This window comes from Tubulanus polymorphus, chromosome 7 (assembly GCF_964204645.1).
Source record: "Tubulanus polymorphus chromosome 7, tnTubPoly1.2, whole genome shotgun sequence".
In the NCBI taxonomy this organism is placed as follows: domain Eukaryota; kingdom Metazoa; phylum Nemertea; class Palaeonemertea; order Tubulaniformes; family Tubulanidae; genus Tubulanus; species Tubulanus polymorphus.
Window position 1 is genome coordinate 20,730,905 of NC_134031.1, and position 26,504 is coordinate 20,757,408.

General features: G+C 37.8%; 3 protein-coding genes across 6 annotated transcripts in view; all 3 read right to left on the minus strand.

Annotated features, from left to right (window-relative positions):
* The window catches only part of LOC141908187 (ral guanine nucleotide dissociation stimulator-like 1), a 30,956-nt gene extending 15,667 nt beyond the window's left edge, over window positions 1–15,289 (minus strand). For 2 of the 4 annotated variants that reach the window (XM_074798088.1, XM_074798086.1), the window contains exons 1-2: window positions 13,745–13,832; window positions 3,519–3,611 (exon numbers count right to left, since the gene is read on the minus strand). In XM_074798088.1, coding sequence (XP_074654189.1) covers window positions 3,519–3,611; window positions 13,745–13,798 — 147 coding nt within the window. In that variant the 5' untranslated portion in view covers window positions 13,799–13,832. Of the gene's footprint in view, window positions 1–3,518; window positions 3,612–12,750; window positions 13,363–13,744; window positions 13,833–15,164 lie in introns of those variants that run through there. The other 2 variants (XM_074798087.1, XM_074798089.1) reach the window with 2 other exon arrangements.
* A 468-nt stretch (window positions 15,290–15,757) lies between these two features.
* On the minus strand, window positions 15,758–19,865 carry LOC141908463 (GDP-fucose protein O-fucosyltransferase 1-like). The gene is made up of 7 exons (XM_074798525.1): window positions 19,669–19,865; window positions 19,374–19,492; window positions 18,915–19,038; window positions 18,378–18,540; window positions 17,839–18,037; window positions 17,040–17,279; window positions 15,758–16,663 (listed from the first exon to the last, which is right to left on the minus strand). Exons 1-7 carry the CDS (start codon window positions 19,793–19,795, stop codon window positions 16,469–16,471), a joined length of 1,167 nt encoding a protein of 388 aa, XP_074654626.1. The 5' UTR covers window positions 19,796–19,865; the 3' UTR covers window positions 15,758–16,468.
* A 2,641-nt stretch (window positions 19,866–22,506) lies between these two features.
* Window positions 22,507–24,695, minus strand: LOC141908744 (NAD-dependent protein lipoamidase sirtuin-4, mitochondrial-like). Its single transcript, XM_074798916.1, has 3 exons — window positions 23,863–24,695; window positions 23,279–23,425; window positions 22,507–22,784 (listed from the first exon to the last, which is right to left on the minus strand). Exons 1-3 carry the CDS (start codon window positions 24,601–24,603, stop codon window positions 22,608–22,610), a joined length of 1,065 nt encoding a protein of 354 aa, XP_074655017.1. The 5' UTR covers window positions 24,604–24,695; the 3' UTR covers window positions 22,507–22,607.
* Between the last annotated feature and the right edge of the window lie 1,809 nt (window positions 24,696–26,504).

Consider the following 26,504-nt stretch of genomic DNA (forward strand, 5'->3'; position numbering starts at 1 on the left):
AATGAGCCAGAAAAACATTTTACAGGATACAGTAGTCACTTTCCCCCCATCCAAAAATTCCCTAAGTTTTCGTTGATTATTTTCATGTTATATCACACGAAATTCCCTGAATGAATCTGCCGCAGGTGAATAGAGAAATTTCCTGGTTGAAAATATTAAAATTTATCCATTTTTCACAAATAATGTATTGATAAAGAAACGCTTGGGCATGAATTATGAATATCCTAATTCCCTGGGCCCACAAGTTTGAGTTTTCCGGGTTTCAGGCAAAATTTATCGAATTCCCAGAGATTTCACCGATTCTTTCAAGATTTTCCCTGATTTCTAGTTCCACAGCCAACCTGACAATAACGCCCAGCTGGTTATGTATATTGTTAATAACTTTGGTATTTAGTAAGTTTTCATTTTTCTATAAGTATTTGTCAATAATTTATTCAGTTATCCTCTGTCTATAGAAATGCTTGGAGTGAAAATAAAGTAATTCATTTTTTTTCGCCAAAAATTTCATCTCTAGAGCAACCATGCTCAATTGCGTGGTTGACTATTTCCGGACTATAGTTCTGACTAACTGACATTCGGTTTCACTTTGTTCACTAATAGCCGACTACGACAACTCAGATAACTGCAGTCACAGAACATTGAAGGTTCCCAATTCATACAATGATTTCTATGAGCTGACAATCTCGAGCTGGACAATGAAGTGGCCTATAATGTTCATATTCATACAAGAAATAGAGCACAGTTACCATAAATAGTGCATACTGGCTGTGATCATATTATCTGATTTGGCAATACATTAGCATAATACGCAAATGGAAATCCAATATTCCAAAATTTGTTTTCCTTTTATCACCCATGAAACCGGTAAAAATACAATTTTCCAACAGAAACCCATTTTTGAGGGTTCAGAAAGCAAAGAACATTGAATTTGTTCTTGTTTTCGTGTTTCTGGCTTAACCACTGTATCGAGCTACAGATTCAGGGAATCTAAAAACTCAGCTCAAAGTTGATCGATTATGAATTAATCTCGATAACGTAAGATTGAGTGTTCGCAACGCCACCTGGTGAGATAGCCGGTGATGTAGTTTCTCATTGCCTGTTTTGGAGAATTCAAACCAGTTAAATCATGTCTAGACCGATTGACTTGACGGTTTTCATTACAGCATGCAGAAAATACTTGTTCTAATTTCTAATTGGTTGAGTGACTCTCAATAAGGAAACTGAAGTCTATTGACATGATTTTACTCCAGGCCCGAGACAAGTCTAGCCAGTAATTCTGCTTTTTTCTAATATTGTCTCAGACAAAAACGATATCCAATAACGGGGAGTTATTGTATCGGATAAGACATATCCTCACCGGGGCTTCGATCCAGACTCTAATACTGTTAAAAAGTAATCTAAAATTTCTTCATTTCAAATTCATGTATAGTTTCAGCGTCTATTAGAATATGTATCTATATTAACACGAGCGAAGCATTCACACGACAGTTTCCATACTGAGCTCGCTAATGCCTAGTGCACGACAAAAAAGTGTTTAATGCATTTTGAAGATTTGGTTAAATCTGCTCCATAGAACAGTAAAACAAGAAACACTGAAATAGCCCTAAAGCACCGTTAGTTATGAGATAAGTAGATTTCAGAGTTAATACAGAAATAGCAAAAACGACAACATTTTTCACTTTGAAACTAGGCTTTGTTTCACTGGAGTTCGTGAGCAACAAGATAACTTGAGCGATACGCGCCTTATCGCTTAACAGCGCATCATTTTTATATCTTAAATTCAATCATACTAAAAACTCAGTTCAAAATGATATAATGAACAAACGCAACTACATCATAAAGTCAGTGTAGATAATGGTTTGTTTACTGAGAAACAGCGCACTCACGTCAGGGTGGACGGGTACATTATAGGATCGGAGAGCAACTGAGACCACTGTGGATACAAACAGTTCCAGGACTGGGTGAAGGTATCACTTCTCCAGAAACAGTTAGCATTCTCATGGAATTATCATGCATAGGCCCGGTCCGACATTGTGGATCTATGGCACCAGTGCAAATATTTCACTCCTATAGAGGGAGGTCATATCCTCATTATGTGATTGCTATTGTAATGCTTCAGATTAGCTTCAGTTTATATATGTATATAAGAAAAAGAAGGGAGTTGTCACCGAGAATAGCTAATAATAAAACAAAAGGTGTTTGATGTTCTAGCTACGAAGCAGTCTTAATGCATCATTCAAAGAAACATCAAACACTCGTATTCAGATAAATGTCAACACAATTCTCTTATCTTCCGTCGAATACAGGTGACATGAATCGAAATATAAATTCTTTGAAAAAAGATTCCTGGCAAATTTTCATAGATAAATGTCATACGTGTAATAAACGAAGTACTGTGTGAGAGACAATGTTTGGCATCACGGTTACAATACCGGGTATGAACAACGCCTGTTTATATGTGGCATTATTATCATACATGATCTGATGTATCTATAAATTTACAATTTGTTCAAAAGGAGACGAATAAAGATATATCATAATCATTGCAGAAACAAATGCAGTAGGGCTGAATTTTTACAGTGAAAATTGTGAATTTTGTGCAATTTAATGAAACCCTGAGAAAACGGAATCCTTCTATATCACTCTGAAAGTTTGAAAGTCTGGTTCTACATTGCTTTGATCTCTGCATATTTGGATCGAATATGTTCAATGCTTTGATAAAGTGTGGATAAAGTGCTGCCCGTAGCGGCTAATGAATCTCGGTTTAAATGGTCGATATTCATATCTAAGAAAATGCTGTCAGACAAAATCCTGTTTCAATTACGTCTCTCCATACTAACAGCTTACACAGTTATCGGTTTGATTCTACTCTGAATTGTGCTCCACTCCATGATTAAGTGAACATAAATCCGAAATCACTTTGTTTAAGTATTGTTTAGTATCGAGTGAGTGGTTTCTCTAATTAGACACGGGCCACATTTGACATGGGCCTGATTCGCACCATTTGATCACTGCTATAGGTCAGGTTTCGATGGAACTGGCTGCTGCTCGGTCTGAGATTTTCCAAGTGCTGGTCTGAGATTTTTTTCTTATATTTCATCATAACACAGAATTATCCCTCTTTATTAGGGCTTATAACAACAAAGAGTTTCACGTAATTGATCGTCGCATTACAAATCGCCTAACAAATATTGAACAATTGTAAATATATATGTTACTCGAGTCAATAAACTGGATGTGACCTGAAATGTTTTCATATTTCTACTTTCACTATTTGTTTAAGGCATTCGTATTTACATACATTATAAAGCGTGGGTCTAGATTGAACCACTGCATTCCTTAAAAGCAACAAAATCATCTCAAGAAAATCTTTTCTACCGATTCACGAAAACTCTTCTGACGCACTCGTTCACTCACGAGAATAGATGGCTATGTACCAATGGTATTCATCAATAAACCGTTAAATGTTTTATTACAGATATTGTGATCTACTGATTCACATGTTAAATGGTACAAACCTCTGGGAAGGAATTATAAACCACTTTCTTCAAGTATACACTGTACAACGCATCTTCTTCTCTTTCTTCTCTCCAAAACTTGTTTAAATCCTCCTGAAAGAAAGATCACTTCACATAAGAAAACGGATTGATTACGAAAACTTGTTATAGTTGCAGAAAGTTCGTCCATAGCCACTATCACGTGAGTGTTTTTGGCCCAAAAACGTCGCACCAAGCCTGAGCCAAATTTTAGCATGGGAATGATTGCTTTCAAATTGCAACAGGTTTTGAAGTGACTCACTTCACTTTGAGCGTTGTTTAGTATCGAGTGAGTGGTTTGCGTGTGAGTGCACTCTCTAATTAGGCACGGGCCAAATTTGACGGGCCTGATCCGGGCCAAATCTTCTCCATGTGATCGCGGCATATTATCGAGTATTTCGTAGCACGAATAGAAAATACTCGTTGATTACTCATTGGCAGCGACAAGTCTCGTTAATTAGAGGTCATCTGATGATGCTCGTTAATTAACGGAGGAACATCAAACCTGGACATAATAACATCATTAGTTCTAGTGCTATACATATCTATATCTATAATACAGTTATTTATACCATATTTGGATCGTTTCCAGATGAAAGTTTTTTTTTATCTGTAGCGAGGAACACCCAGTGGCTGAATGAAAATCTATTGGGTATATAGATTATTCGATATCTACTTCGAACATAAGTAGCATCGCAACCGGGTTTTGCCAATCAAAACTAGGGAAAGGAGCATTATCAAGATCGTATTAAGGGAGGCGGAGGCTCCTTACCATCGGGAGGCTCCTTACTATCAGGAGGCTCCTTACCACCGGGAGGCTCCTTACCATCGGGAGGCTCCTTACTATCGGGAGGCTCCTTACCATCGGGAGGCTCCTTACTATCAGGAGGCTCCTTACCATCGTGATTAAGACCAATTTCACCATACATTTTGACATTTCACAATAACGCTGGCTATTCAGCAATCTGCTCTTAGAGTAAATGTTAGAGGTTGAGCTTGCCTCAGGCTGAACAATAAGAACTTATACAAACTATCTTTATGAGGTATCTGAGGTGCTAGTCCAATGTGGATACTCAACACACAATTTAACTGAGATCACACAAGAGATGATAACCAGCGCCAGATCTTAGTCAAATTTGGCAAATAAGGCCCGTGCCTGCAACAACTGTGACAAAGCGAAGTCAGTCACTTCCAGAACCAGTTACAATTCGCACGCGATAATTTGTACCGTGCTAAAATTTGGCTTAGGCCTGGTCAGGAGTAAACCGGTCAGGAGTAAACCGGTCAGGAGTAAACCCATCGGGATCAAGCAGGATCCTAAAAATCATTATGCCTGAAAAAATGTTGGCACACGTTTGCTTTTACAGGGAAATGAGAATGGGTGTATCTAGTTAATAAAGATTACCGGATTAGCCATTCTTTGTTACAGGAGATTCTATTCTATTGTATAAAATTCGAATTGTGGAACATCTTCATTTATCTCCAGTTTACAAGGATTACAGCGTTTTATTCAACTACTAACAAACAAACCTCATTTCGATGACTCAAAGCATTTACCGCGGGAGGAGACAATATCGACTAGAATCAGTGAAGCTTACGTTACTATATTAGTAATATTCCACTAATCGATATTTTCAAACAGCTGTTCGCAAATACAAACAAATAATAGTCTATGATAATATTCCAGTCCACTGCTGCTACTACCATAGACAAGCAGAGACCAGATTTACGATTCAAAAATTCTGATGCTTCAGTCGTGTCTGAAGAGTTGTATTTATGACTAGAATGTTAATAAGTACATCACGAGTCGTTTTGATGCAAGTTATTTTTCTCTACAATATAAATGATAGAGCTATAAGTCGAAGGCTTCATGTCAATCTGGTAACTACACATGCCATATTCTTTTGCTATTGACGGCTGAAGTCTTGATGATCGCTCAAAGACACTCGGTGCCATGAAAGCCTAAAAGTTCCTCATTTCCACTACCCTTGGCCCAGTTTATTTTTAGATAATATTAAAATTAATACCAATCCGTACTCTCTCCCTACTAGATGGTCGACTCATGTGCCGCGATCGTTAAAACTGGTCAGGACAATAACAGTAAGTCATCAACTGGTTGCTGTCAGTCGCAAAGCATCTCTGGTGGCAAAGCCTATCTACGCCTGTCTCAAGATGTATGAAAAAAATGGATGAATTTGTGCTCAGGCGAGCAGTGCTGGACTCTGCCCTATAACAGGTAATACTCAAACTGGTGGAATGGAAAAATCAATTTGGCAAATGAGTTTTCGCGCTGGGAAAGATGATTTGATCACGGCGTATATTTGCAGCTCAAACACAGCCCGCGCAGTTAGTCATAAAATAAAGATTGAATTAGTGATGAGGTAAGTAGTAGGTAAGCGCAGAATTCAAACCACGGAATCAATGTCAATTTCTATAACAAATGCTGGAGGGATAAGAATATTGTATATAACTTTGTCAAATTCTGGCCTCATTTGGTAGCGTTGAATTCTGTAGTTGTGTTACCCGTTTAGTAGCAGAAGAACCCGGTCTAAGCAGGTTTTTTTTATTCCCTCAAACTCACTGAGCGACACGCAGAGCATTATAAGTGGGTTTGATGTTTCTTTTTCCCAATGGGGAGAGACGAGAGAAGAACCTTTAACCTACGAGCAATAATTGCTTGTAGCTTCAACCAAGAAACTCTGTCGCCACCAGGGTTGAACCCATAAACCGTGGATTGACGAGCCCTTAACCCACTCGGCCACTTCACCTCTCAGGTGAAGGTTCCCAACATGGTCTACACTGACACAGATGATCACATAAAGTATTAAATCAGACAGCCAATAAAATTAACCCCAATGAATCAAAAATTTCGAATTCTGGGCTAAAAACCCGTGATTTCATGAGTTCTACAATAGTATAAAAATGAAAATGGTTTTCCCCGATATCCGTGGGATTCTTCCACAGTCACCGGAATAAACATGCAACACAACAACTTCATGTTCAAATCTAACAAAGCTGCCAGTTGTAAATAAGTTGTTTTGTAGTCTGCGGAAGATTAGAATAGAATGAGGAAAAATATGTAAGATAAAGTATTTTATGAAACAGCAGCACAGCTATAGCCAGATCCTGAACTTCTCTTATGGAAGAAGAATGCAGCAAAAACAATAACAACCTACACCAGAATACCACTGGGTTTTACGGTTGATTGATTAGTAAAACACTTGGTTTTTTCTTTAGAAGAATCCCGAGCACAATTCGCATTGCCAAACTATTCCCTAAAAATACATTATTCACAGCGTTGTTCTGTTCAACAATGTGTGGCTATTCATATCACTAAACAATTGTTCCAAACATTGCTTTTCCGAATAGAAATGTCAGATATCATCAGGAACATTGTTTGGACTCATTCATTCATCAGATATGCGCACAACAGACAATTTGGATCAGTAATTGTGTAATTTTACAAAATGGCGTTGCCCATTCCAGAAATACAGGGGTTGTTGGGAATTCCAAGACTGGATTATCACAATTCAACCTTGTCTTAACCTTGGCCCTTAGAAATTAAATCTAATTTCTGGTATCTAGAAATACTTAAATTACAGTTTATCGTGGAGATAAGGGTTAAGATTGTATATCTAAAATGTTGACGGGTCTATCAACTCAGCCATATCAGTCATGGATATTATCTCCATCGTCAAGTTGAGGTGGCACAATATGGATTATATAAATCTCTCCAGCAGATTATCCCTTAAGTTTTAATCCATCTGAGATTACTGGATCAAACAGTCAGAGAGCCTAGAATGATAACAATTATCCTCTCAGTGAAGATAAGATCTCACACCTTATATTCACCTTAATGGTCCCGTATTCCCAAGGATTTGTCAGTTATTTACCAACCCGACCATTGAGAAAATTTCTCATATTGGATATAATAAACCTGGAGAGATTTTTAGGTGACCTGAAGTATATACTTTTGATATCTTTAGACAATCATAACTTATGTTTAGGCTTAGATAATCACTGTAGAAGGAAGTAATAATCCCCCCCCCCCCGGTAAATATCAGGTCTGAATCCCTGCTATTGAGAGGCCGCTGATTACAATAATGGATTAAAATAGAATTTGTAATCAGTTTATTTCTATAGCTGACAGATCTGCTATATTTAGCTTGATCATTTTAAGCCTCAATTTTTTTTCGATTTCGAAAGTGGGATTTTTCGCTTTATATTGTATGTGTTCTAACATGATCAGACCAATGATTAACTGTAGGCCTATTCGATATCGAATATATCAATAATCTCCAATGATTCATAACTATGTCAGTCAGTCAGTCAGTCAGTCTGGTATAGCATCTGCCTAACCATGCATAAGTCATGCATGCATCTAGTAGTTACATGAAAATCCAACTGATGATTTTCTGAACCAGCGAAGCCTGACAACTCTCTCTCTTTCTCTCTCTCTCTCTGTAAACCAGACGACTCCATGGAGCACGAGCTAATCAATAAAATTGATCCGTAGCTATGCATACGCATTAATCCTACCGAGAAATACATCTCGCATACAGCTGATTATCAATGTGTCTCTGTCCTCTATTCCTCACATTACTAATGATATTAACCCATTCTCAACATCTGGGAACAAAATAGGATGAAAAATTTCATTAAGCCTTCGAACTGAACCTTGTTATAACGAATTGATATTTCACATACTGAAAACTACCGATATGATGATGTGACGAAAGCCGATACATCAAAACTAATAATTACTTTACGATATTCAGCGCTACCGATCAAATATCAAATTCAACAAACATATATGCATTTCGTGGTTCTATGAAAACCCGATGTTTCTAACCATTGCCTACGAAAAACTCATCGGTTTGAAACTATGAATACTTAAAATTAACACGTTCATTTTTCAAAGGTAACAATATACGTTTTTCTTATGTAGACCTACAATACACAGGATATAAATGATCGTATGGCTGGCATAAAGGGGGCCTACAGGGGGCGTATAGGGGGCGTACAGGGGGCGGGGGTTAGAAAATCGAAATTTTATGTGTACATAATAGACGAATGGTTCCTAAATTGTCATCGAAGTTCTCTTGGGTCTAAGCGGTGTAATGGCGTAAAATAAATCGACACGGAAAATTAATTTACAGCACAACGCGTAATTATCTCAACCAAAATAGTGTACATGACTCAATCAACATTCCGCAAACACCGCGGCCGGTCGGCCCCGTGGTTGCATAAAAAACAAACTAACAGCTAACTGTGATTAATGAATGAATAGCAACTCGAGGGCGAGTCAGTAACAAAATGACTATACTATACATGACAGGAAGCCAAGACGCCGATGCTACATCAATAATTGCTTCTTCAGACTCAAAGGTTAAGTAGCCTCGGGTTCCTTCGGTAAGATAGATCTCACAGTATCTTCAACTAATCCAGCTACTGGAACCAGTGTGAATATAGCGAAATCTTCGTTAGATTCTTGTCAAATGATTAATGATGAGTGAAACTGAATTTTAATCCGACATGAAAAACTCACGTGGATCCAGTCTGACTTGTGAGACTCGCACAAGTCCATCCAAATTTTTTGAGTGCTCTTTTAATTTTTTCATCGAAGATGATTGGCGGCGCATTTCAATGGGAAGTGACAGTCCTCTGGCCTCTGCGTCTCGACAATTCAACTTTATATAGGTCTATTGATGGCAGCAAATGTCAAATCACGCCTCTAAAACTGTACTTAGTTATTTTTGGTGGATTCTCAGTTGAAAATCATTAAAAATGTTGACACGCATGAATAATGCTGGGTTCACACACACGACTTTTTGAAGAGAAAATTGAGAAGTTGTCTCAACTTCTCGATTTCTCAACTTCTGACCCGGTTAGATAAATAAACAAAGTTGTGTCAAAATGTGTGTTCACACACACAGCATAATTCACACAACTCCAGCTGGGCGTAGATGCAGCAGTGCATAGAAGGCATAGAAGGATGAACAAGAAATCGCAATTTAAGCAGAAATCAAAAAGATAATTGTGATAAATTGACTTTGGCCTATCCAGCATCCATATGGATATATCATGCCCGGTGTTGGGGGATCCTGGTACCGCCTGACTCCAGAAATTTTAAAGAGAATTCATGAGTCTCATATATCAATTATCTGATAGACATGCGATTGATGAGATTTAAAAGGTTTATTCTTTTATTGTAGAAATTGTAGAAATATATTGCCCTCTCTTACCAGAAAGGAAGACTATTAAAATGCGCGCGAATATACTGCATGTTGATTGGTTAGATTTCTCTCAACTCCTCGACTGAGTTGAGAGAAATAGAACATGTTCTATTTCTCTCAACTAGTCGAGACTAGAGTTGTGTCGAGGAAAATCGAGCAACTTTTTCGTTCACACACATGACTCACTTCAAAATAGTTGTCCTCGACTGTGAGTTGCTCGATTCCTCGACGAAAAATCGTGTGTGTGAACCTAGCATAACCAACACGTCATACATATGCCTCTGATTGAATGTAGCACACTTCAATACACGGCTTGTTTAGAACAGAAATTACGTTCAGACTACAGAAAATACCAACGCAGCCATCTCAGAATAATCGTACTTGGATCGGGCTTTTGGTGCACAATCACTTTCTGCACTTGCTAAGCCCAGTATTTTAGAAGAAGCCGTGAATAATTTAACTGCACAAACGCTCAGTTCTGCGTGCTGAAATCCACGCTGCTTCAGACTTTCAGATTCAGATGAGATGATTGATATATGGGCTATACATGATATATGGGCTATAGATGATATATGGGCTATAGATGATATATGGGCTATAGATGATATATGGGCTATAGATGATATATGGGCTATAGATGATATATGGGCTATAGATGATATATGGGCTATAGATGATATATGGGCTATAGATGATATATGGGCTATAGATGATATATGGGCTATAGATGATATATGGGCTATAGATGATATATGGGCTATAGATGATATATGGGCTATACATGATATATGGGCTATAGATGATATATGGGCTATAGATGATATATGGGCTATAGATGATATATGGGCTATACATGATATATGGGCTATAGATGATATATGGGCTATAGATGATATATGGGCTATAGATGATATATGGGCTATAGATGATATATGGGCTATACATGATATATGGGCTATACATGATATATGGGCTATACATGATATATGGGCTATACATGATATATGGGCTGATATTGTGTTAATAATGAAAGCTTGCAGAAATTTGTCTCGATCTCAGCACGTTGGCTGATAGTGGTAATGGAATATCGATATCAATCACTAAATCAAGACAATTCGTATGATACAAAGCCAGTACAATCTGCTGTCAGACAAACTCACAGATCCACCCGGGGCACATTCAACACTTTATAACCGTTCCTCAAATTTTATATCATTCAGGCTGAACCCTCGACCATTTCTAATAGTAAACTGACAAGTAACATTCATGATTTGGCTAAAAATATAGCAACACTAAACAGTGCTTAAAGCACGGCCAATACTCTGAGAATGAAATCAATATATTAGATGTACATGACAAGTTATATGTAGCCTATAGGTTGCTGTTGTAAGGTTTAAAGATATCACCTTCGCAGTTATTCAATTTAACCCAACTTAACCGAGATGTATTCAATCGGGGTATCGAGAACGCTACTGTGGCAAGCAAGGATTCAGTGATGATCCACCAGGTGTCGCCAGTGGCACTTTGAGTGAGAAAGCGAATCTTACATCGATTTCGACAACAACTTGTTTGATAATTTTCAGTTTTTAAAAAACGTAAAAATCAGTTCAAAATCATTGAAAATAAACTGATTTTCACACTATGAAAAAACTCAGTGAATTGTTGCGTCATCTGATGAGAGCCTGTATGCCTGATGACTGCACACACAATATACGGGTGATTCATGAGACATCTCCACGTATCAATAGCTCACTGATTCACAGAGGCAACTGTTTTCAATAGATCTTGCATCAAGGGCATGATGAGGGACTAACCCTCGCTGCAAAATGAACTGTTTGATATTGGAAGCAACTCTGTCGATCTACAACAGGCTTCCATTTCAATAGATTTCAACACATATACCGGTACCGGTAACAGTGTTGACTCAGTAGAAGAGCATGCCTTCTTAGCACTAACTGTACGTAATTCAAGGTCTTCGCTGGGCAAAAGGTAGGCCTATAAGGGCCTAGTAAGTGGCCACAATGAGTCATATCAGCCATACAAACATACATAAGTGTGTATCATTCTTAGAATATTTTAGTCCTGTCACAATGAAACGATAAGGTTGACTCGAACAAGCAGAGAATTTTTCAACCGAATATGAAAGTACTACCCTAGTACAAAATGTATCTACAGTCAAAGTTTATCATAATGCCACAAAACAGAGCGTTTAAAACGGATCTGGCCCACAGTATTTCCACTGAATCTTTTTTTAGTTACATGCAGCATATTAGCTCAAAAATATTTCGGTTTCTATCTTCTGTTCTGCGTGATCTCAAACCCCAAGATATTCGATACAATAGATCAACACTCTTCTAATATTTGATTGTCAAGGTTTCCCTTTGTTCACGATCTCAGCCCAGACATAGAAAATGAACCAACAAGAACTATGAACACCAGCAACTGACTCTATAGTTTCGGAGATTTGATTTGAGGAGTAAAACATTGAAATCCAACTAATCTTAGTCAAACTTAACATAGAACTATATGAATTTTTGACATCATATAGGCTAGGGTCTGACACTACTACTGATATATTTGACATGTAGGGCCTGAAGAATTCCTCGATGTACTCGATGTACTCGAACTCTACAGTATAGACCTATTGACTGAATTTCAAAATTGCATAATGATATTAGCTCAATGCAAAATGAGTGCTAAATATGACACATATAAATACATAACAATAATAATATAACTGTCTTTGAAGCAAGGCTGAGAATAAAAACCCTTTATAAATGATATGTTCTTAAAATAGCCCTTACACGGGCTAATTTAACATACCGTACGTACACTTAATATAGAATAAACCCAGTTTATGAAATACCGCTCGCGATCAGAAATAGATATTCTATTCCGGTAATCGCAGAAATTTCAGTTGAAATTCAAATGTATCATTACACTTTTTTTTAGATATGAATACAAAAATCGATATTTACCTTTTCCGTAGGTTGCATATCTCACTAGTACATGACACAGCTTGTATTCATTTACATGTATATGTGTATTATCTCTAGAATCACCAGGTACCCGGGTTCTATCATCAATCACCAGTATGCTCAATATACACGGTGATTGATTACAGTGTATAGTACACTACAATATAATGGCACGTTTTTACTACCACTACAATACCACCGTCTGAGAGTAGCCTGATGGCGGTACCAAACTACTGACTGGTACCATCGTCATTATATCGATAACAACTGCGTACCATTATCACGGAGAGACGATTGGGTGTGAGTCATTTACATTTTATCGAATATAATCGAATAATAATCGCACGTTAGTCTCGTAGATCGGTAAGAGTCCGTCGAGACTCACACGCCGTCTACGTACGCCTTTTAATTAGAATTCCGTGAATTGTACTCCTTTAATTCGCGTGAAACGAGATTCCTCTCCGAGCGACCGGGCAGACGTCGTTACCGAACCCTAGTAGACATTATATACACTCTCCGCTCACTCACAACAACTCCATATTGTTAAATCCGATTCTAAGAACAAGCCGATAGATAATGACCTAAATAGCTCAAGGCATAGATAGCCTACGCTTTAAGTCTTTTCAAAAGGAAACCTCGGTATATTAGTATCTGGCTATGAGTGATCAATGTAATCACACTGACAACCACTGCAGCTCCGTTCAATCTATTACTCTATAAGCTGCTGAGTTTATGAGAGAGACATCTAGCGAATATTGTGGTAACTAAAGTCCCCATTTATCGACAGGTTCACATAATGCTGCTATTCAAAACATAATGATATAGGCCTGACACTATACATTGCAGTTGCATAGCCATACCTCAGATTTAAGACCAGTCTAAGACCTACTTAGTTGTGTAGCTAATCTAACAACTTAAGACCAGTCTTAAGATTTAAGAAAAAGATCACTTTTAGACAACTCGACCCAAGTTTAATTTAATCCATGTATATTACCTTGAATCTGCATACATATTTTTTATGCCTCTTTATTGCGCTGCGAACAGCCATGATTACATACCGCCTAACTGCGTATAAATGATTGTTTACAAATTATCAGTAGAAACTGGCGCTAATCAGTTTTTTAAAGTACTTTTATCTGTGTCAAACTCCCCCATTCTTAGAAATAGGACATTGTACTTGTACCAGGAAGTAAATAGCCTACCGTATCAGTAGCTGAAATAACAACAATCATAATTTGCCTCACATGATGTTATGCAACTAAAAATTGGGTTTTTTCCATCTGTGAATACGGAAGCCGTATTTGAAGTACAGCGGAACCTTGTATAGGCTATACTTCAGTGGATTTGTTGTATCCAGTATGAAATAACTTAAATTGTCTTATGCGAAATTTATAAATTCTCAATTTGTTAAATCTGATAAAGTGTTGGCCTATAGGCCTATCCGAGTTCTTTATAACAGGGTTTCATCAAGTCAAAAGGGAGGATAATATAGGAAAGATTTAGCAGCAGACACGATCAAGGAATAGTCAATCAATTTAATCCAACCATGCATTGCCTATAGTTAGTGTAATAATCATTTATAGTGCATTTGTTAATATCTCAATGATTTAAGATAATTCTTTTTTGGCCTAGTTTCTCCAACAGTCTTATCATTGTTTACGTTTTATAGTTACATATTATGGACTATTATTCGACCAAATTCGAGGTTATCAGTCACGAGAACAATTTTCCTGCAATGACCTTTTACCTTAACGCAGAGGAGGGGCAAATCTATGGATTACATCCACAGGTTTGAGTGCCCTCACAGGTCTACTTTGTCAAAATGGGGCACAATTTTTCCAAAGAAAAAAACTGAAGACACATATACAGCACAGCCTATAGGCCTATATAGCATACAGTTCACTGCATTGTCGCAATAAGAATCCTGTGTTTCATTTCGTTGTCTGATTAATTCTATAATGATTTCTTCATTGATTTTAATTGAATCTAATTTGATTTAATATTTCTATCCATCACGTCTTAGGCCTACTATAATAAAAACAACAGATTTGCAACAAGGACTTTTCATCAATTGAGGATATTGTTTCTATACTGTTGCTGGATTTATACTGAAAACTTGGATTTAAATTCCACACTCTGAAAATGTGGAAATTAAAATACGTAGTAACGCTATCGGCACAGGTGCTGAGGAGGCTGAAGGCCCTATACGTCTACCATAATCTTCGGAAGAATTTATCACTGATAATCAACATATTTGTGTAAAACATTTTGGACGCAGAATAAAACATTTTTGAATCGGGTCAATAAAACCACACGTCATAGAATGAGACGAAGTAGGCCTATAATACGTATTACTGGGCCTAGGCCTACTTCCCAAAAAGCTTCTGCTGTGTAATACAGAAAATTTAACACACCTTTGAGCAGCGTCTTTCTATAGGAGACGCAGGAGAAGTAGATTCCATTTCAGATCTGGGTTTAAATCGCCTCTGAACTTCTATTACACCTTACAATTACATCCTTAGACTTTGTTCAATTCAATTCATGATTGTGATTGTGAATAAATGGGTACAAGAACCCGGAAATAAACAAACGTGTTTACAATGCGCGCGGGTCGGGTATGTTTCACGTTGCTCAAAAATCAATGACGTCATTACATTGCCAGTCTTGAACAGCTGTGGGTTCGAATCCGCATTAAGATCGTAATTTTCGTGGGTCATGGCATTCGCCGATATCACCGTGGCAATCCGTCGTGGCACATTACGGATCTCCAGTTCGAATCCTAACTACTTCTAACTAATTTCCAATTCAATTCAATTTATTTTAATTCCGTGGTTATCAAAGTATAACATGCTGGAGCTCATTCATATTTATTTGGTAACTGATAAAGGGCTATCACGTAAAATTCACAATTTCATTGATCGGGAAAATTTACAGAATTAACTTTACGCACAGAATTGCATTAACTGTATTTTATTTTTTAGAAAATACAAGAAAAAACATTCGCCAAGATAACAAAGAATATTCATTTTTTCACATATTCAAAAAGCACGGGAAATAGAAACACAAATACATCAAACTACTCTCATAGTTTATCATTACAATTGTGAGTTTTTTTCAGTTGAAAGCTTGAATTTGTCTCTTCATTTGGACCAGTCTGTCTTAATGGATTATGTACAACTAACCAGTGCAAGATCATATAAAGTTCACTCACTCATAATAACAATTTTTTATCCAATAAGATTTATAAAAATGAAACCACAACTATTTGGCTGTTGACCAACAGCCATCACCGGGTGGAATGGAATTAATCAACAGCCACAATTTTTCATTTCCAGTGAAATTTGTTTGAGATCTTTAAATTCAGTAAACCTCACCTTACTCAGACGGCCAACTTGGGGACTTTTGATTGTAACTGTAGGTAAATCATTTCAGTGGCAGGCAATGTGCTTGCGGGGAGATGTGAAATTTTAGGTAAATTCTTATGCAATTTTAGTGCATATCACTGCTTTAAAGGTTTTAGAAAAGGGGGGTTCGAACACCCCGAAACCCCCCTGGCTCCACCCTGGTGTCAGTGAGGTGAGGTTCACTCCACATACATTTGCTAAAAAAGTTATAAAGAAGTGTTTTTGATTGAGTTGTGTATTATTTAGTCTCTGAGAGGTAATTAACGTGATTCTAGAGTTGAAATGCTGATGATATCGACGGGTTCTGCGGCGCGTCATAGTTCGTCTTTTGATTTTTTTGTCGCCGGTCGCGGAAACGCCCAGAACGACGACGGTAACGAGTTCACGTCTCGTTCACGTTTCGCGAACGCCGAAAAACTCGACACGCAATTACCGATATAGTGATCGGCCGAGCCGAGAATCGCCAGATCTACGTGCGGCTCGGTCGGGAACCTTCGCACAACTGACACCTGAAAACAAAGATAGAAAAGAATATTTTGAAATCTAGGTCATTTTATAGTTCATGATATTTTCGAAACTTTTTTGGTGTAAGCTGGATAAATGCTCTGGTCCAAGAAACAAGAATGAGGGGTCAATTAAATTGTCTACAGATACAGAGGGATCCCAACAGTGATCACTTGCAAACAAATCATAGTTTTGTACAGCTTTACTCAATAATCCAATCCTTTTCAGAAAAATTCATCAACTGATCAAAGTTTTCGATTAGATTCATGGATTACTGATACATAAGCACACAGCTACAAAACGGTCTGGTAGTGGTATAAATACCATTTTGCTATTCTGAAGGAAGGATGCAACTAATGATTTTTTTTTAAATTTACGTACTTTTGGTTTCATATTCTTGAAGTATTTCTCGAAATCTTCGATCATATAATCATGATCGGACGCGACGAACAACGTTCTCGCTTTCAGTTTCTTCAAAATCTGTTTTGTTTGGTGTAAAACAGTTTTCTTCGAAGGGAAACAAAGATCTTTCGTCGGTTTTCCGTGTTCGAGATGCACACCGAGACATTGAGATGATGCAAACAAATTCATATCACTCGTTATGTGGGTACAAGCACCTTTCTGAAAGAAAAAATTCAAAGATCTCAAGGTTTAATGGATGCATGTATCAATTTACAGCTTTGTTTCGTAAAAAATACATTAACAATATAGGCCTTAACTATTCTTATTGCAAATTCTGATCGATTATTGAAATCTATCAATATACCCTGATAGGTAATAAACATCGACACAAGTAGTACTATCTATAGGTTAACTATCTATTTGACGCGCAAGCTTTCGCTACTTATGTACAGAAGCTTCATCGGGATGAGTAGTAATAAACATCGTAAAATATAAACAGATGTGTTACAACATATGGTGAAAATAGATAGCAAAATTGGATTTTTGAACAACTTCAATCAAACATAGTAAATATTTCACCGAGTTGAATCGTTTTTCCAAATAAATTCTAGTAAAATTTACTGGCTTGAGCAGTAGAGTAAAAGGAGGCGCCTAGCCTAATGTCGTAAATAAAACTTCTATCTTAAGCTAAAATAAAATGATACATTGATTAAGATATGAAATATGATGAAGACCGACATCATTCTTAAAAGTTCGGCACTTTCAATATGAATCTTACCCAGTCAGGTCCATTTCGTAAGTGTATCCCAACAAACGGGCCGTCGGAAGCAACATGTTTTCTGATGAATTCTTGAGCGAGTCTCTGTATGTAATTAGACCAGATCAGATATTTATGTAACTTGGCATTTTGTCTACTGACCGGGAATCGACCCGGGGCGCCGGTGAAAGCGAGTACCGGATACTCGCTAGCAGGATACCTGAAACAATTCAAATATTTCATTCGTTACTTAATTTCTAATATCAATTCAATTAAATCTAAGATCTGTACACTAACCGCCCCCCCCCCCCCACCTCATTGTTCTAGGCTGCAGATTGATTGATATCTGCATATATCTGTAATATGAACTAGATAGATATTGCCCCAGGTGTGTAAACAGCATTATTCAAATATATATATATATATATATATATATATATATATATATATATATATATATATATGAACAGGTGTCGTGAATTTGATTCGAGTGCAATCAAAAACCAATTGAAATCAACACCTGTTATTTAAACTAAACCCATCAGCAAATATTCATTTACCTCTTTTGCCATTTGTGCAAATCTGATTCGTAATCTAATCCTTCGTAAAATTCTGAACGAGTAAAATCGACGCCGTAAGCATCCCAAAACGGACCGAACGGATTGCCATCTTTTGCGTTGCAGTCATTCTTCTTCGGGCCCATTCTCGAACTAAAGCAAAACACTGAAAATAGAAAGAAATTCTACGTATGTTCATTGGCTGAAAAATTGATAGATTGCGTCTCATTTCTGCCGAGCTTTAAAAGGTGGCCGGCTGCCTTAACACCCTGGACCATAACACGGGTGGCAGATATAGAAATTAACTGATTACAAATTAAATTGCAGTTTTCAAAATGACCCGGCTGATCAGGATAAACAATATACCATTAGGATGCGCTAAATCAAATAAATAGTATCTATGAGAAATTCAGCAAACTTAAGGACATTATTGCACACTAATTACGTACATGAATACCTCATTATTACATACAAGGTCTTTAAGAGCGCTGGACTGTATAACCCAATATAGCCGTCATATTTCATTACTTTTCTACCCACCTGTTCTTTTGTCTTCCGGCCAGACGGTCGCGGCAAGTTCCTTCATAAACTGTTCAGCTGTTATCACTCTGTGGTAAGATCGTAACGATTCGACGTTGAAATACCGATCAAAAGGAATAGCAACCTACACAAAAAAATACATTGAGTTAAGTAGAACTCGCTGCTATATCTCACAAATAATCTGACGCCAGGACATGTTATAGCCATGTGTTTAGATGAGTAGTTGGTTATCAATCCATTTTTAAAGCACTTCAGACTCCTGGTTATGTGACAAACTGTTTTTGGTGACACTGTGGCAATTACCAGAAATTTTTTAGCTAAAGGGCCTAATCATAGATGTATAATTTCTTATTTCATCCAAAATATCAAAAATGAATATTCCCTTGACATGCGTTGGAAGTTTGGTATCCCAGGGGGGGCTGTAGGCTATACGGCTTGTGGTATGACAGTGTACATTACCGAATGTGAGGCATATTCCGGTGGATATTCCACCCAACCAGGCAACACCAGCGTACGATTCAGTTCATAAGCGAATGCTAAACTACCGAGGAATTGATCCGCCTGATTCCCAAAACGGCCTGCAAAATTGAAGTACATCAAAATTATTCGAGGCAAAAATAAATTGTACTCGAGAAAATGAACATATCTTAATTTTCATCCCTTGTTGTCGTCATACATTTATACATTACTGATTACATCTGTTGTAAACGTTGTTGAAAGAAAGTGAACGAATTAATTTTTTTGTTGAAATTACCCATGCAAGGACAGAACATGATATATCCATTCTTATCAATATCAACAGTGCTTGAAATGATGAAGAAACAGTTCATAAGCAACAGCAACGAGCTGTAAAACCAGCTACAAGAGACAGCCGACATCATCGTGTTACTTTATCAGCTACCTGTCACTTCGAAAGTTTGCCAAGTTTGAAGGGATAGCCCGTGCATTTGCGTCATTATGGGAATCCACTGTAGGTGGCGATACTGTACGGTTTAGCAGCTTCGTGGCGGGCAAAGTGTCCCATTTGACGAGGGCCGGCCACTCATGCCTTTCCCTGCACTGAGTGAATTGGCCTACACACAATACTCGACTGGCATTGAATTCCATGGCCAGGTAGTCCATATTTGTCGCAACGTAATGTCGCAGCTGAAACACTCCAATCCCTCCTAGAAGACCGGCGGCTGCTGTTCAGGGTCGTTCTGCTTTTGCCCGGAACTTGTTGCCAAGACGTCCCCTTCTACTTCCACACTCTGTAACAGTAAAACGGTCAATGTCGGTCGACGACGGTCCTCGCGTTGAGAACGAACAACAGTGCTTAATTCAGTGAACTCCCTACACAAACGCTTCGGTCCTTGTCGGCCCTCGCGTTGAGGACATTCGACTCGTCTTTCCCACGCGGAGCAATGTCGAGAGACGTCGGTTCCCGCGTTGAGAACCGAACGGCGGTGTTCTCTTCAGCGAACGTGAACGGTAGACACGTCTCTCTCGCTCAAACGATGTCGAGCGACGTCGGTCCTCTCGTCCATTTAGACCTTACCTGGACATCGATTACAAAAACACATGCCGAGTCAGTAGAACTAGGGAAACCAATTGAGGATCATACCCAAAAAGTATGTGTATGTAGTCCTTCCTATATTGAGTCGAGAAGATACACAATATCCGTGTATGATGAATAACAAGAGAAATCCCACAATAATTCAGTCAAAGATGAAAAGTTCTTCAATTGAAGTGGTTTATTAGGAGCAACGTTTCGACATGCTTGCGACAGCAGCCTTCTTTCACCATGCTTGTTACGAAATTTTATAAATTTAAATATATATATATATATATATATATATATATATATATATATATATATATATGGTGAAAGAAGGCTGCTGTCGCAAGCATGTCGAAACATTGCTCCTAATAAACCACTTCAATTGAAGATATATATATATATATATATATATATATATATATATATATATATATATATATATATATATATATATATATATATATATATATATATATATATATATATATATATATATATATATATATATATATATATATATATATATATATATATATATATATATCAGCTTTCAAATTTCCGTTGTAAAAGTTTTGAATGCACACACGATGTCTGCAATAGGCTATTTTTCATGACATAGATAGTATTAAATAGTTGACGTTCACGTTCAGATAATTTGTTTCGCCATACAAATTGGTGACAAATTGGTGTAAATTTGTAAATTTATCGTCGTACAAATTAGTACTGATGCGAATGTTTCAGGAGAACTCCTGCAGACCAACCAGATTGTCTACAGATAATGAACAAAACCCAAGTTTACGTTTACGATCCGGTTTGGGTGTTTAAATGGATCTGTATAGGGTACATTATACCTTCACTAATCGTAGTCGGAACAACATTCAACGCGATGGTTATCGTTGTATTTCACAAACTGAAAACTAAAAATCGCTGCTTTGATTTACTGAAATACCTCGCGCTCGTCGACATCATGCTTTTATTGTCATTGTTTATCACAAATGGAGTTCGTTATTACATTTTCTACGCGCGATACGGTGACGTGATCATGAAATTTCCTAATGCCCGAATTTTCCCGGCACACTTAACCATATGGGGTAGTATGTTTGTCAAAGGATTTCTGGTGTTTCGAAATTTTTTAACTGTCATAATTCAATGCGAAAGATTGGTTACTATCATATTTCCGCTACATGTAAAACGCAGCTTAAAGCCACTTATCATCATAACCGGTATATTATCATTGTTACTGGGAACATACTACCCAATTCTACTGAGAGTAAAAATGGAAAGTTCATTTAAAGAATTTCGATTTATTCATTATATGTCTTACCTCCCCGAGGCCTCCAAACGAACATATGCGATAATGAACAAATATATAGACCCCATCATACGAATTATCATTTCAAATGTTTTAGTTTTCGTTGCAAACATTGCTCTCATTATTGTCTTATACGTCAAAAGTAAGCACCGCAAAACTTTGTCAGCGTCAAAAATTTCATCGTCTCAAAATCAAACGAAAGCCACTAAAATGGTGCTCACAATGAGTATTGTATTTACCGTTCTGGAAATGCCCGATTCACTCGGTAAGATCGGGAGAGGAGAGGCTTTTTACAAGGCTGTATTAAATCAGATCTACCAGGTTACAGCAGTCCTTAATTCATGTGTGAATTTTATTCTTTATGTAATCGTGAACAAACAATACAGAAATACGTTGTTCCATTTATTGAAATTTTATTAAGACTTAAATTTAAGACCCTGTACAGAACTGTAGAACTGGATCCGAGTCAAATTAAACCGATACAGCGGTAGAACTGGATCCGCACAATGGTGTATTGGTACAAACCGGCATCTCTTTATAGGGTCCATGATTTAACCATCCCTAGGAACTCGTATATCACACATACAAACTGACCAGAGTCATGACCGTCAAGGACTCTAAATAGAAAATGTTGCCGAAACACATGCATCCAACACGATCACATGATTTTTGTATTAACGAATATCCATGAAAGACAAGAGCTGATTTTCTTTGGTAAAACACACTGTATTTGTTTTGCATAAGATAACCCGTAAAATCCATTGAGCTAAAACATTTTGATGACTTGTCTTATTAGATATTGTATCACAAGAATGAGATATGATGTTGTCTTCTTTCTTCATTATGTTTTATAATGTTTGGGAAACAATCGACTAGATATTTGTTGAAGTACAGAACCACATTTGTCTCTGACTATAAGATCTGCGTGTTTATCACCTCTTCCAGCACCAATGTTTATAATACTTATCGGTTTCTTCTTATCAGCGGCTCTGCTTACAAATCGATATCCTGAATATACCTAGCAGAAAAAGATAATTGTCTAGAATCAGAGGATTTAAAGCAATCCAAGAATGTTGTCGCACTCTTAGCACCCAATTACACCCAGTCACTTGCCGGTTTAGACTGGCTAGAAGATTGTTTGAATTAACCGCAACCAAAATTTCAAATTTCAACCGCTGATCACTCAACTATATATGTACTTCAATTTCCGATATAAAAGTCAAACCCCTGTTTCGCTCCTGGCAGGTGTGGTGGGTTTGCAAGGTACACCAAATCAAATGAAATCTACAACCAGTCAAATTAATAACAGGGTCAATCTCAATTTCAAGATCAAAATTTGACAATATTCTAAATTGATTTTTAGCCATAGACATATATACGGGTCCAGATGAGCTTGAAATGTTTTTTGATGCTACTTCAAACAAATAAACCTGATAAATATTAACTTTGGTTTGTCTGCAAATATTGAAGGGGAATTTCGATGGTAATAATTCTGGTCTGACAGATATTTACCTCTAAAGAAGAACCAACAACGAGAACGCCGTCACTTTCTTCCACCTTCTCAAAGACGAAATCGACAATTTTGCGATTAACATTGTCTCCAAAAAATACAACTTCAGGTTTCAACGTATCGTTTCCACAACTTGGACAAACGGGCATCTGAAAACAATACATAACAATAATCTTAATTTACTGGTGAAATATACCGCTACAATTCATGAACCTGATGATGGTTGTTTGTTAACAGCTATAACGTTATGGCGTCTAATTTTTGTCTTCAATTTTAGTTTTATTTGACTTCAGTTTTATCTATCCAATGGACTGGTAAATTCAAATTCAAGGATATGATGATAAGCTTACAGCAGCTGTACGGGCTAATTTTCTCCTTGGAAATATTGACAATTATTAACATGGTCTAATAGGGTTCACAAACGGTGACTGTAAGTGAATTTTGAGAAGATCCCACATTCAGTTTCACAGCTCTTGGTCAAGTTTAAGAGTTAGATTTTAGGGTTAGATAAAAGATAATCTTAAAGGTTGACAAAGTTTAAGCTGAGGGCCATCTTCTTTTTCAAATGAAATGAATAGTTTTGAACCTGAAAACCGTCCACTTGCTCTTGAGAGAGTTGAACGTCTCCGTCAGGCGCTATTTCCTGAGATATAGCGCTCCAATCTGGATTCTGTAACTCGATCAGATTTTGAAGCTCATCGCGACTGGATTTAAACGAACAATCCTTCGTAATACACATCACGCGATGACTGCTACCGTGGAGTTCCGTAATGTTTTTACTTCCAGCTTTAAAATGAAGCCCGTCCACGTTTTGAGTGACGAGCCAAAATATTTTATCTAATCGCTCCCAGTCCGCTAAAATTTTATGCCCGATGTTTGGAAGAAATGACGAAAAACTCGGCCATCCGACGTAATTTCGAGCCCAGTAGCGCCGTCTAGTTTGAGGACTCTTGACGAATTCCTGATATTTAACGGGTCTATTCGTCGATCTCGCGTACAGACCGACGCCCTCCGATCGGTAATCGGGAATACCGCTTTCCGTCGAGAGTCCGGCTCCGGTTAAAACGAAAAGTCGTTCCGAATCGCGAATCATTTCAGTAAGTTCTTCCAATTTGTGCGATGATGAATCGGGCTTCGCTTTCGGAACAAACTGTGAACACAATTTAGCGAGATGTGGAGTCAAACCTTCACTGGAATATCGTTCTTCGATTTCCAGTAGATTTCGGGTCTGTTGTTGTTGGGTATTTCTTTGACTATAATTTTGACGTAAGTGCGTCAAACTCAATTGTTTTTTCAATCTAAGCATTGAATTCGAATTCAACCTCATCTTTGAATATATTGACAGAAAATTGATGAAACTGTTGGTTATATATTGTCAAGTAGACTGAGCCGACTGGAAATTCACGTTACGTAAACAAACTGTTTACACAGGGACGTGATTGAATAAAGGAAGGCTGTCCCTTTATTGCCACGACCTTCAATAAAAGTCAAATACAAATTCCAGTGCATTTATTCAGCAGAAAATACAATATGATTCAATACGTTCTTTATTGTACTTGACTACAGTACAATGTAGGCGGGAGGCAGTCAAACCCTTTGCACGAATATCGGTGCAGAGCCCTAATCCGGCGTTTTTCCGGACAAACTGGACTGGGGCGATAAAGGACAATTGGGAATCCCAATTGTCCTTCCCATTTCACTCTGCTGTTTTTGAAGCCCATCACAAGCCAATCCATTACCGGGAGTCTTTAATGCCGAGGGGCGTGACTCTTGGACAAGTCACACGGGTGGCAACAGACTCTCTTAGAAAACTCAGCATCGAAATCTGAATTAGTGAATCTACCCAACGTGTGCAACATGAACATCCGGCTTCACTGATAATAAAGTTGTAATTTTGCCCAACGTTAGATACACTGATACACTGATACACTGATACACTGATACACTGATACACTGATACACCGTTTTCAGTTTCTCCGATCATCAGCAGGTGTGAAATTTCTCCGCGTACTCAGTGTGATCCGGGGACGCGCATGTTTCAGGCTTATTTTCTGGAAGCACGTGCTTCGTGATAAACTCGGCCTGTACGAGTCGACGTGGTGAATGGCGGTGCTTCGTTCTGGAAACGGGATCTTTCGATTTGTGCTACTTGAATAACGTTATTACTATGGACAGAAAAAGACGATGTTTATATCTAACTCTTTCTGCACTGCCACCCCGATCTTTGTTGCGGATACTATAAGCCAATTTGTTTCAACTCTTAGATAACCGCATACCACGATGAACGATTGCCAGCCTTCAGATGAACTGAATAATATCTTAAACCAAACGTTAACTTGGGGCAGCAGTTTGATTGTAGCTGTAGGATTGATGGGAAACTTTTTAACGTTAATGGCTTTAGGGAATCGTGACCGTATCTTCAAATACTCGGTTAATGCATATATAGGACTTATAGCTATTACGGACATTCTTATGTTGATAATGAGAACTTTTGTCTTTTGGATTCAGGTATTGACAATCGGACTGAGCAATTTTTCATGCAAAACTATGCAGTTTTTCATGTACTACACGAATCACGTGAACATTTGGCTGATAGTGGCCTTGACCGCCGAGCGCGCAGTCATCGTTACATGCCCATTCCTTATAAAACGTTTAGACATGAGGAAAATCTCTTTGGTCGCCATGGCGGCTATATTTATTACAATGATCTACTTGGATATGCCGACGTACGTAGTATTTGAACGAGTAGAATTTCACTACGGTAATTTGACGATACCTCAGTGTGTGACGCGATTGGATGACGAGGAACGCGCCGCAATGACCAGGATTTTCAACATATTGTCGACATCTTTCGACGCGTACATTCCCTTGCTATTGTTATTTGCGTTGAATTCATTAATCGTCGTGAAAATCAGTAAAGCGACTCAGAAGCGCCGGAGTATAGTCGCTTTCAGCGAGAATCGACAGAGAATAGCGTCGTCGCAGATTCAGGTTACCTGCATGTTACTAGCCGCCTCGATTACATTCCTAATTCTTAATCTGCCTTTTGCAGTCTATCAGATATATCGCGATTATAGTAGCAGTGAAGCGGAACTAACGTGCACAGAAGCTACCAAACAAGGTATCTGGTACGTCGCCTCAAATTTGCTGCTTGATTTGAGCCACGCCGTAAACTGTTTTATCTATTGTCTGAGTAATAAAGCGTTTAGAAAACAACTTATCGCTAAT